This window comes from Arachis hypogaea, chromosome 20 (genome assembly GCF_003086295.3).
Source record: "Arachis hypogaea cultivar Tifrunner chromosome 20, arahy.Tifrunner.gnm2.J5K5, whole genome shotgun sequence".
Taxonomy (NCBI): Eukaryota; Viridiplantae; Streptophyta; class Magnoliopsida; order Fabales; family Fabaceae; genus Arachis; species Arachis hypogaea.
Window position 1 is genome coordinate 142,487,551 of NC_092055.1, and position 12,034 is coordinate 142,499,584.

At 29.0% G+C, this 12,034-nt stretch overlaps 2 protein-coding genes across 6 annotated transcripts; one reads left to right on the forward strand and one right to left on the reverse strand.

The window, feature by feature from the left end:
• LOC112783530 (quinolinate phosphoribosyltransferase [decarboxylating] 1a) lies at window positions 1–3,971 on the forward strand. 5 transcript variants are annotated; one of them, XR_011878285.1, is made up of 12 exons: window positions 47–500; window positions 673–708; window positions 901–1,043; window positions 1,236–1,369; window positions 1,455–1,518; window positions 1,619–1,701; window positions 1,992–2,075; window positions 2,168–2,320; window positions 2,597–2,773; window positions 3,267–3,334; window positions 3,434–3,672; window positions 3,885–3,971. XR_011878285.1 is itself a non-coding variant. In XM_029296363.2 (11 exons), exons 1-11 carry the CDS (start codon window positions 427–429, stop codon window positions 3,528–3,530), a joined length of 1,092 nt encoding a protein of 363 aa, XP_029152196.1. In that variant the 5' UTR covers window positions 1–426; the 3' UTR covers window positions 3,531–3,971. The 5 variants fall into 5 exon arrangements, 3 of the variants coding, with proteins under 3 accessions (XP_029152196.1, XP_029152195.1, XP_025682297.1); XR_003816402.2 differs by having other exon boundaries at window positions 55–536; XM_029296363.2 differs by having other exon boundaries at window positions 1–479; window positions 3,434–3,971.
• Window positions 3,972–6,243: 2,272 nt separating this feature from the next.
• Window positions 6,244–10,115, reverse strand: LOC112784610 (uncharacterized protein At1g66480). The gene is made up of 2 exons (XM_025827879.3): window positions 9,338–10,115; window positions 6,244–6,576 (listed from the first exon to the last, which is right to left on the reverse strand). The coding sequence occupies exons 1-2, from the start codon at window positions 9,986–9,988 to the stop codon at window positions 6,517–6,519; spliced, it is 711 nt and encodes a 236-aa protein (XP_025683664.1). The 5' UTR covers window positions 9,989–10,115; the 3' UTR covers window positions 6,244–6,516.
• Between the last annotated feature and the right edge of the window lie 1,919 nt (window positions 10,116–12,034).

Below are 12,034 nucleotides of genomic sequence, written 5' to 3' on the forward strand. Positions count from 1 at the left end.
AGCCCAAAACGATGGTGTCCAAAAAAAAATACCGTCAGCGCCACTTCTGTGGTTGCCTCACACCAGTCAGTTGTCTCCGCCGTCCCCCTCTGCAGCCTTCGCCTCCTACTCTCTCTCTGCTCTTCTTGTGCTTAACTTTGAACCGGTTCGAACCTGTTTTAAACCGGTTATAACAAAACCCGATTTGAATAACTCGAACCAGGACTTCTGGTTTTATTTCTCAGAAAAACCACCTCCTTTTCGTTAGGCGCGTCACTGCAACTTCGTGAACCTTAGAATCCCCAAAACCAACTTGCTTCGCTTTTTTGCTTCTCTCTCTTTTTTCAACGAAGATAAGTCGGTGAAAATTGAGGAATAAAGCAAAAAATTCTGAACTCTATTGATTGATTCCCTCAAAGTTGAAGCAACTTAACCTTTTTCGAATTTATGGCTATGAACTCCAGATTCAGTTGCTTGCCACAAGCTTTTCACATCACAAGGTCTTCTAAGCCTTTCCTCAGGTCTTTAACTTCGAATTCTCACTTTTCTTTGGCTTCGTAAGCATCGGTTCAAGTGTTTATTTCATTTACTTAAATGTGTGAGAAAAATTAAATTTAATTAAATCATTTATATTTTGCAATGTTTCTGATATCCAAAGCCTTCTAACAATGTTGTAATTTGAATCTCGTGCAGCTTCTCAGTTAAACTCCAAGGACAATCAGAAGTCAGGTATTTTTAGTTTCAACTCATTCAAGGTTCTCTGACAGCTATGTCAATAATTTACATTAACTAGTGTGAATTATGAATTGTTGTTCTTTAATTTAATTTTAGCATGTTGGAGAAAGAACTAATGGTTAATAATAGTTGTGTATTTTTTTTCTGGTTAATTTTGTGTTGTATTGTATTGTTTTGCAATTGCAGGAGGGTTGTGAAAATGTCTGCTGTAGAAACCACAAACTCTAGGATATCGTATGAGTCCTTTGCAATAAAGCCTCCTTCACACCCAACTTATGATTTGAAGGGCATTATCAAGTTAGCCCTTGCAGAAGATGCCGGAGATCGAGGTTTATGCCTGAACTTTTACTTCTCTAAGTTTTGTTGTACTAGCTGTCTTTTTCTTACTGTAGTGCACTCTGAGCAAAACTATTTGGTTTTCTCTTGTTGAGCTTATCTAGATAAACGAATGTAAATAGTAGTGATATTTTGATACATGTAGTGCATATGTAACTTTTAATAACAGAGGTGTTTTACTGTAGGTGATATAACGTGCATGGCCACCATTCCATTTGACATGGTGGTTGAAGCTTATTTTTTGGCAAAGGAGGATGGCATCATTGCGGGGATTGCACTTGCAGAGATGATATTTTATGAAGTTGATCCTTCCTTGAAGGTATGAAAGCGATGAACAGATTTCCTTTACCGTATGCATCGTTAATACTTGGCTGAGTTGTTGTACAATTATTTTCAAATATCAGGTGGAATGGTCTAAAAAGGATGGTGATGATATACATAAAGGTGTACAGTTCGGAAAAGTTCATGGTAAGATAGTGACATAATTAAGCAAGGGGGAAAAGTACATCATTTATTTGTGAATGATTTCATGAAAGTCTGCTATCAATCCTCAGTAATTTAAGTGTAGGACGGGCACATAACATTGTTGTGGCCGAGAGGGTAGTGCTAAACTTTATGCAGAGGATGAGTGGCATCGCAACTTTAACAAAGGTAGGATTGTTTTTCCAATTCCGTTTCTTTTGCCACCGGATTGTTACGGAATTAGTTAGCTGGCTTTAACTCCCCCTTTTAAAAGACCCCTATTCCCTGGAATGTTATTTATGTCAATTACAGGCAATGTGGGGAATATTCGATCAAAATTGTCAATTGGCTGATATTATTTGATTTAATTTCTTAAGCTGGATTACTAGAGTTTGTGTTATCCTAATGGTCAGTAAAAAATTATCATATTATCCTAGTTATATTTCTAACTTCATTACATATTTCATGTTCTTTCACAGGCAATGGCTGATGCAGCATACCCTGCATATATGTTGGAGACTAGAAAAACTGCTCCATGTTTACGTTTATTGGATAAGTGGGCGGTCTGGACTTTCAATCACTTCCTTTCTGTTATTAATGGGCATTTGTACTTTGACAAATAATTTTTATAAAGGAGGTACATCTGTTTCTATAGGTATTAATTGGTGGAGGTCGGAATCATAGGATGGGTTTGTTCGATATGGTGATGATAAAAGATAATCATATATCAGCAGCTGGAGGTGTTTCAAACTCCCTCAAAGCTGTTGACCTGTATTTAGAGCAAAGAAACCTAAAAGTGGAGGTTGAGGTAGTTGTGGTCTGATTCATTTTTTTTATATATGCAGTTCTTTTTCTTGTTATCTGAAACATTTTGGTCTTCAATCAACTTTTTAAAGCTAATGATAATTGTGATTCCTGCCAAATGCCACGCACTAACTGACTTGTGTTTGCAGTTAATGTGATTTAGAGCTATTAACCATTTGCGTAAATAGAACATGTACTGGTAGTAACTGTGCAGCATGTAATAGAGGACAAAATCTGGTTGAGACCATGGTTTTTGATAAGTTTGTTTCATTTTTACCAGGTTGAGACCAGAACTCTTGAGGAAGTTAAAGAAGTATTACATTATGCTTCCCAAACGAACACCTCTTTGACCCGGATAATGTTGGATAATATGGTTTTACCTCTACCAAACGGGGATGTGGACATATCAATGCTGAAGGAAGCTGTGCAGTTAGTCAATGGAAAATTTGAGACTGAGGTATTCATGACTAAAATTTGTTTAGTTCAATCGTGCCATATGTTTTGAATTATTTTTTAAATAAATGCTTTAGAATATTTGCTATTGATTTGATATTTTTTATATATGAATGGTTTACTTGTTCTGTTTGAGAAACTAGCTTATCTTCTCAATCATTTATTCTTTAAAGAGGTGGATGTAAAATTCAAAATTGTCGAACAGTGTGTAAGTTTTGGGTCCAATGTTTTACACGTTATGTCTTGAGGTCACTATTTTCCAATGAACATGAAGCATGATATTAAAGATTGGTGGTGTAATGGTTTTCTTGTGGTCAGTTTGGTACTGGTGGAGGTTATCATATTCTGTTAAGGCGAATACCATTTTTTGTTTGGACTTGTTAGCTTTGCATTCATTATTTGTAGATAATAGTAAATTGTGGCCATTGATGTGGATATCTTGGAATTGTTCCTTCAAGTTCACAACTAGCATGCTGTTTTCCTTTTTATAATGGCAGGCATCAGGCAATGTTACTCTTGATACCGTACATAAAATCGGACAAAGTGGAGTAACCTACATTTCCAGGTAAAATTATGTTTTGCGTCGCTCCGTATTAATATCCTTCTGTCTCTTCCTGCATTGTTATATGTGCACTAATGAAAATTTGTGTGTCCTGCTTTGCAGCGGTTCGCTGACTCATTCTGTGAAGGCACTTGACATCTCCCTCAAGATTGATACCGAATTGGCACTCAAAGTCGGAAGGCGTACCGGACGAGCCTGATTATCCCTACCTAAAAAATAATAATGTCCAAGCACTCAAATCCTTTCTTCTAGTTGGTGCTTACTATGCTGCATTTTAAAACTCAAATCAAAGATATAAAGCAGTTCCAGAATGGTTGGATGATAGAATTATAATCTAAAGAGTAAGCTCTCACTATCAGATTAATATGTTGTTTAAGGTTCTAGAGTAATAAAGTAATAATGTGAATTCTTTTACTAGCTTAGTCTAGCAAAATTGTATAGATTAAGCTTATTATAGATTGCAGGTTTTTTCCTTTTCTACATAGGCGTTGGTCAAATAATGCCAGATGCTGAAGTTCATTTTATCTTCTGATTTTGTTTTCCCTTTTTATAGTTGAAAAATGGTAGCAAGGGAAAATCTTGTCCAAGAAAAGCTTCATTTGCACAGTATATCTAATGGTATAAGGTCAATTTATTATAAGCTTCATTTACATACACATTGCATTGGTGCCTATATAACAAAAACTATCGCCTGTTATTTTAAGTAATAGTGCAGCCATGTAGGATCAAATATATATACCATTATCATCATCATCATCATCATTCTAAATGGATAAGCAAATCCTACATCATATAGCATTCACCCACGCACGTAAAACTATTTTCTTTTCTTTATTTATTATTTTATTTTTCCCTAAATAGCATCTTTAGATTAAACGACTGGCTATGTTTTCTTGATAATGTGGACTAATGAACTAACCATAATAGTGGCTTGCTTATTATATAGGGGAGTTTGTTTGATCCTTAGCCTCTTAGCCTTAGGGAATCTATTCAAAACTTGTTTGTTGCTAAATTGTTTTTATTTGTGTTTTTTTTCTTTAAAATGTTTTTTAGGCTCATAGGGCCATTGATTGAAAAAGTTAAACCCCATCAAATAATTGTGTTATTTTATAGTATATTTTATTTACTTTATTTCTCCTTCTTAAATGGTGTTTGTGGCTGCCAACTCTTCGGCTAATAAGGACCTCGTTGATATATGATTTCAAATGTGGTGAGAGTGACCATGACCTGCTACCATCTATGACCTTTCGATCGATCAAGAATTATTCAGAAAATTAGATAATCGTGTTTATCTTATCTTCTATTTGTTGCTAATCCTAGATGCCAAGTTCAATTTTTTAATATTCATAGGAAACAACAACAATTTTTATGGCAATCATGGTTCGTAATACTAAAAATCGATTATCAATTGGCCACCACTTATAGAAATTTCATTTGAAATCTTATGAAAAATATGTTATATTATTATAAATAAATTTGATTATTCATTTATTATAATTTTGATTATTTTACTGGTTTATTATTTAGTTGAAAAAATATGTGAATTGATATATAAATATATAATAATTAGTGATTAATTTAGTAGTTAATTTTTTTACTTTTATATATATGAATTTTGTATTTAACTTTATCTCCCACTTTCAAACATTTTCTATAAGCAATTTATTTCTAACTTTACTATTTTTATTAATAATAATATTGGTTATATAAATACTCAGCCATGTTGAAAATGACCTACTTGTCATAAATCAAATGATTCGGAAACAATAAAAATATTTTGTGGATTATTTATTAAGTTTTATACATCAGACTGAGCCGATCAAGATATATTTTTATTATTGAGTCGCATTTCACCTGATGATGATAAAAAAAAAAAGTGCATAAACTTGGTATTTAAAACAGTTTACATTTATTTCTAGAGTTCTTACTAAATCAGTATTTAAAAGATTTAGATACTAAAAAAATAATTCTAAAAGATATTAATTATAAAAAATATTTGATAAATTTTAAAATTTAACAAATGTGATCTTCTTTTGTTCAGAGTTTATTTTCAATAAGCATAATACTAAAATGATGGTCAAAATTAGACTATCTTACTAATTCTAAACCTAAATTAGTTATGTGACATTTTAAATTAATTTTCAATAATTGAGTTAGAAATAAAAATCCTAAATCAATTGACTCATACCCTAAAAATATTCATTGATTAACATAACTAGTAATGTTTAAAATATAAGTCAATTGATTTGGGACTCTTATTTCTAATTCAATCATCGCAAAATTTAATTTAAAAAATATCACATAAGTAATTTAGGTTCAGAGTTAATCAGATCATCTAATTTTTGTGGCCACCTATCAAAAATGAGCTCCAATAAAGGATGAGTATGCTTGTCAATTTTAAAATTTTTCAAGAGTTTTTTTGTCGTTAACATCTTTTAAAGTTGTTTTTATGTGCGTCTGAATCTTTTGGATACCAATTTAATAGTAAACTCTTATTTTTATTGTGAGTATTATACTTAAATATAGGAAGTTAAATTTTACTGATTTGAATAAAAACTCTAGAATTATTATTATTATTATTATTATTATTATTATTATTATTATTATTATTATTATTATTATTATTATTATTATTATTACCTTTTGATAATAATTTAATTTTAATATACTGCCAGTGTAAAATAATTTTATACGTACATTTAATTACGTAATATCACATCACTTTAATAAAAAAAAAAATTTTTTACATTAATCGGCTAATCGCATAAATTATTATTAAAAAATATGATTCGGCAACTATGTAAAACATTTTATGCTATGAATACATTAAAATTAAACTCTTTCGATAATTACTCTCTACCATGCATTATAATATTACATATTGACTATTGTTTTCTTCGGAATAATTAATGTACATATTATATTTGTATCATTTCATTATATATAACGCTGTTGAACGAAACCATTATAGGTTTACAGTTATTGATGACAACTATAAGGGTTCCACACACATATGAAAACTAATACAAAAACGCCCTTATATATAGTGCCTTAATTAACATGGTTTGCATTCATATATATATATATATATATATATATATATATATATATATATATATATATATATATATAACTCTATCTTATAGATATGAAACTAATTAAACTCCTTCATTCACCTTTTTCAGTTATGAAGCCACTGCTAGTGGAGTCCTTCCTTCACTGATTGGCATGAAACTCACTCTTTTCTGCAAGTGTTGTTAATCCAAAGAAAAAGGAAAATTAGTGCTTACAAACTTTATATTATTTATATTCTAATAAGCATTCATAGATATATAAATCTAGTTTAATATTATTAGACACAAAGTCGTTAGATAATGCATGCAATTGTTCCTAAAAGAATATAGTTTCTTCTAACAACTCCTTCATAAATTAATGGTTATAGCTATATGGATTCTCATCACGTACAAAAGATTGTAGTTTTTTTCTTTTAAGATGCTTTGCTTTAAGTAATGTGAAGGATAATCATTATTTAGAGCAGAACCAACAAAAATTGAAAAGGACATTGTAACGGGGCTCGAATCTTAATGGCGTAATTAATTAATTTGAATTGAATAATTGATTAATATGAATTATTATTTAAATCATTAATCTTTATAGTTTTTTTAAATTTGTAATTAGATTCTTATAATTTTTTTTAAATTGGGTTTTTATATTATTTTTTATTTTATAATTAGATTTTTGCTAGGTTAAAAATGTTCGAGTTAATGAAATATTTCTCTATAAAATGAAGGTATTTACAATTAAGAACCTAATTAGATATTTGTTTACATATTTTTTGAGAGAAATATTTTGTTATTTTTAACATTTTAATATAAAAATGATCTAATTATAAAATTAAAAACAGTATAAAAATTTAATTGAAAAATAAAAATCTAATTGTAAATATGGTAAAATAATAGTAATTGATAGAGTGATTAAATAAAAGGTTTAATTTGAATGGTTATTGATGCAATGTAAAACAGTGAAGGATAAGAGCTACATACAAGCTACTTAATTACTTACAATTAAAAAAAATTAAAGAATAATTGAATTGTAGTGTTAAAAAAAATGGTTGATCTTGTTTTATTCAAATAAACTATTCCTTAAAAATAAACTAAATCTTTAAGTTGAACCGTAAGGTAATTTTTAGAAGTAGAGATTGGAATTGGAATTGTATTTAATAATCTGATATTAAAATTAAAATTTTAGTCTCGTAACATAAAATTTTAATTTTTTTAGCATTTTTAAAAAATAAAAATACAGAGAACTAAAATTTTTAGAAATAGAGACTAAAATTTTTATAATATTTTTTTTAAATATTTTTATTTAATTTTTTAAATTTTAAATTTATCTCTCGATCTCCATATTTATCTTAAACTAAACATGATACTAAAATATAACTCAATCAAATATATTTTACACCAAACACAATATAAAAACTTAATTTAATCTATATCTTCCAATTTCAGTCTCAATTTCTGTCTCTCAATAACATAACATGTGTTAGTCGTTAAACCTGCATCTTCATGTGAAGATAACTAGTCTTCACGTGAGTTGTTCCCATATGTGACATTTATAATAGTGCAAATTATTATTGATTGACGATGAATAATAATATTAAGTAATTTTTTGTCGTGTTACTTAGGAAAATACAATTCGTTTGAAATTTTGCTAAAAACAAGAGAGACCTAAGTACCTAACCCCCTTACCAAACGACCTTAGGGATATATATACCTTAGGATAAATAATAAGAAAATTTTTTTAAGTGTAATTTTTAACCGTTGATCTTAATTATATATATTATATATATTTTTTATAATTAAAATCAACGATTAAAAATCAGTGAAACACCGGTATGACGGTACACTTAAAAAATTTTCTAAATAATAATGTTTAAGAAGAAAAAGAAAGTACACTACTATCATCTACGATACGTACTATGCACACTCCTCTTAGGAAATAATTTATTATTGTTATACTCATAAACTACTAAAAGAATTAGGACTCCCTTGTTTAATTACTACAATTTTGATTAATAATCAAAGTTATTGCTGGCTAAAATTAGACATAACATTAATGATAGCATAAGATAATAATAAATTTGTGCACTGTGTTTTCACTTCTCACTAACTCATCAATTTAATTAGTCTCTAAATTAGTGAAACTAAATTGATTGTTATCTCCATTAATAACTTAGATCATTCATTCAAAAGTCACATTTTATGAGTAATCTTGCCAACTTCTTTTATCTTTACTTTTACCTTAAGAGTTTAATTACTTTAAGTATAAAATTTTTTCATCAAACATATCAAACAACTCATATATGTAAGTATACCAAACATAAAACTCAAATATCATTTCTACTTCTAAGACATGGTGAATCAACATGCATACACATTTGTCAATGACAACAAAAGTGGTCATTATTTTATGTCTTAGCTATATATAAATCAGTAAATATAAAGATAATTCTTAATAGGTGGAAACTTCGGTGCAGTGTTGACTTCACGTGAAGTTGATGGCTAAAAACCGTTAGATAAAAATTTAGTCAAATCAGTCAAATCATCTAACTGCTCTCGACTACTAACTTCACGTGAAGTCGACTGGACTTGAGTAAATAACAAAAATCTTATCAACATCTTTATGTATTAATGAATTTTGTCATTAATTCTTATAAAAAAGAGCACCAATTTTAAGTAATATTCATTAAGAAAGTAATTAGTAAGTAAATATTAAGATATATATTATGGTGGTAAAGAGAAAAAACCAATGTTAAATTTGGTGAAAACTCAGGTGAAGTCGACTTCACGTGAAGTTGATATCTAAGAGTCGTTAGATGAAAATTTAGTCAAATCAGTCAAATCATTTAACGGCTCTCAATTATAAACTTCACGTAAAGTCGACTACACCTGAGTTTCTACCGTTAAATTTTATGATTATTAATTTAGTATAAAGTATAAACCGTACCTGCTGATGTGTCTTTGGATTGTCACCAACCCTGTTTCTTGCAGCCTTCCAATGAACATGGTGGTCCAACATCACCACTTCCTCATCATTTTCCTCAATAATCTCATCTATGTTTTTGTTTTTGTTGATGTCACCATTGCCAATGCACAAACCCATGATCCTCTCTCCTGCTTCAACCTCATCTTTGCTCTCTTTGATAAGCTTCTCCACCTCTGCCTTTGGAAGCCTCAGCTTTAGCCTCAAAGGCTGCAATTGCGACTGTGGCTGTGACTGTGGCTGTGGCTGTGATATTATTTTGGTCTGCTTCATGATCGTGAGATCAGAAGCAGACCTTCTAGAAAGAGCTAGGCTTTCGAGCCTATCTCTTGCGCTCATGTTGATGACTCCAGAGCGCACCCTTCTGGGTGCTACTGAGGACTCCTTTGGAAGTTCGACCAAGAAATACAGCCTTTTTGGCTGTAATTCTTGGTTTGCTTCCAAAGGTTTTGCCCTTACGCCATAATGCTTCACTGCCTCTGACTCGAGAAGAACAAGACCTGCAGGGTGGTCCTTAAGAACTTCACTTGCTCTCACCGGTGCCTTGATCTTGAAGGTTTCCCCATCAATTTTCATCACCTTTGTGGTTTTCTTCCCACCCAAGCTATTTCCCATTGTTGAATTTTGTGTTTGTGTTTGGGTTTGGATTTTTTTCAGCAATGATGAGAGTTTGTGACTGAGGCACTCCCAAAAGAGCAAGCAAAGTTGGTCTTTAAGGGTTGATAATATAATGATTATGATAATCATACTATTCCTACATACTATTACTGCCACTAATAATAATAATAAAACAACAACAACAATATTATTTTTATATTTAAATAATTGATTAATGTCTATATTTTAGATAACGGATACTAATAGTAATGATTAGCAGGTTATTATTTTAATTTAAATTATTGATATAAAATATAATAAATAATAAAAAAAATTCAAAAATGAGTCATATTTAGTTCAAATTTAATACAAAAATATGCTAGATAAATAAAAATAGATAAAAATCACAGTCTAGCTAATGGTTGTAGATAAGATAGATAAAAGTGAGAAATTTATTTATAATAATAATAATAATAATAATAATAATAATAATAATAATAAGATAAAAACTGATATGCAATTGTCTGAGGTTGATAGTTGAGAAGAATCGATAGACAATAATTTAGTTAAACTTATTAAATTATCGCATAATTTTTTAAATATTAACTTTATACGAAGACAATTACATATAAATTTTTACTTAATAATAATAACCAAATTTCTATTTATTCCATAGAATGCTCATAAGACACCAAAAGGTGTAGGGTTTCACGTGAGAAATGGTGGTTGTGAGATAATGACATTGTTGTGTTGTGAGGGTGGTTGTGGATTTTGGGATGATTAATTAGTCAAGAAAGAAGGCACACTTTGAAAATAGGACAAAGTTTTTGACAACACGTACCGGTACATAAATCTCCAAACTAAGTTGAATTTCATCAATTAATATAATGTTTTATAAAGAAGAGGAAGAAAATAAAATATTGCTATAGTATAGTGCTGTATTTAGGGGACTTGTCTTTGCTTATTTGTTTCTGTTTTTCAACCACCATGCCATGATCTTCAACGTTAAGCCCCAGTTGGTAGATTTTAATAACAAGATATAAATATTTTAGAGAAATCATATACATAGAGAATCCAAAAATTATCAAGTATAAATATAGACATTTTTAAATGAATTCACATGCAAAACTACTCTAATTTGTTCTCTTCTTTTATTTTTTTTTTTAATTGTCTATAATTGGCAATAAGTATTGGTTAATAAGATGGTAAATAACTTACACTCTTTTTAGGAGGCATTGGGTTCAACTATATATTAATTAGAATGGAGCCACTCAGATAAAGATATCTAAAACGTCTTTTTTTAAAGATATTTTTTAATAATTAAAATTTAGTACATATAATCGATTAAACTGTATTATTTTTGTCAAAATTAGGTCAGATAAATTAATTTAATCGAAAAAAATAGTAAATCAAATCTTGAACCGGTATAATTAATATTATTTTTTATAAAAAGTAACTACAATATCCTTATTATAAAAAATGACTAAAATACTCCTAACCCTATAACGATAAGAAGTAAAGGGCTAGAATTTAAAATTCTCAAAATTAATTATATATATATATATATATATATATAATAGGAGTATTTTAAGTCATTTTCTATAAAAAAATAATATTAATTTAGATCAGTTTAAGATTTGATTCACCATTTTTTCGGTCAAATTAATTTGTCTGACTTATTGTTAACAAAAATAATACGATTTAATTAATTATATGTATTAAATTTTAATGACTAAAAATATCTTTAAAAAAAAGATGTTTTAAACGTCTTTATCTGAGTAGCTCTCTAATTAAAAAAATGTAGGGTTCGTTACTCATAAGTTATAACTCAATTTAATCAATTACTTAAGACGAGAATAATTCGTTTTTTATTATATATAATCAGTAATAATTTAGCTTTTTTACTTTGATTCTGAGTTTGTAACTATCGAGCTTAATGATCGATAAGAAGAAAAGAATTTAATCGTTTCAAGAATTGAGATATATATCCGACAAAATTACCACACAAAAAAGTATAAATAACTGATATAAATGTGTATTAATTTATATATATATATAAGATAA

Coding starts and splice junctions, on each gene's coding strand:
- LOC112783530 (XM_025826512.3), top strand. CDS start 427: ATGGCTATGAACTCCAGATTCAGTTGCTTGCCACAAGCTTTTCACATC. Junction 709..900: donor CAAGGACAATCAGAAGTCAG/GTATTTTTAGTT, acceptor TTGCAATTGCAG/GAGGGTTGTGAAAATGTCTG. Junction 2,321..2,596: donor ACCTAAAAGTGGAGGTTGAG/GTAGTTGTGGTC, acceptor CATTTTTACCAG/GTTGAGACCAGAACTCTTGA.
- LOC112784610 (XM_025827879.3), bottom strand. CDS start 9,988: ATGGGAAATAGCTTGGGTGGGAAGAAAACCACAAAGGTGATGAAAATT. Junction 6,577..9,337: donor ATCCAAAGACACATCAGCAG/GTACGGTTTATA, acceptor CAACACTTGCAG/AAAAGAGTGAGTTTCATGCC.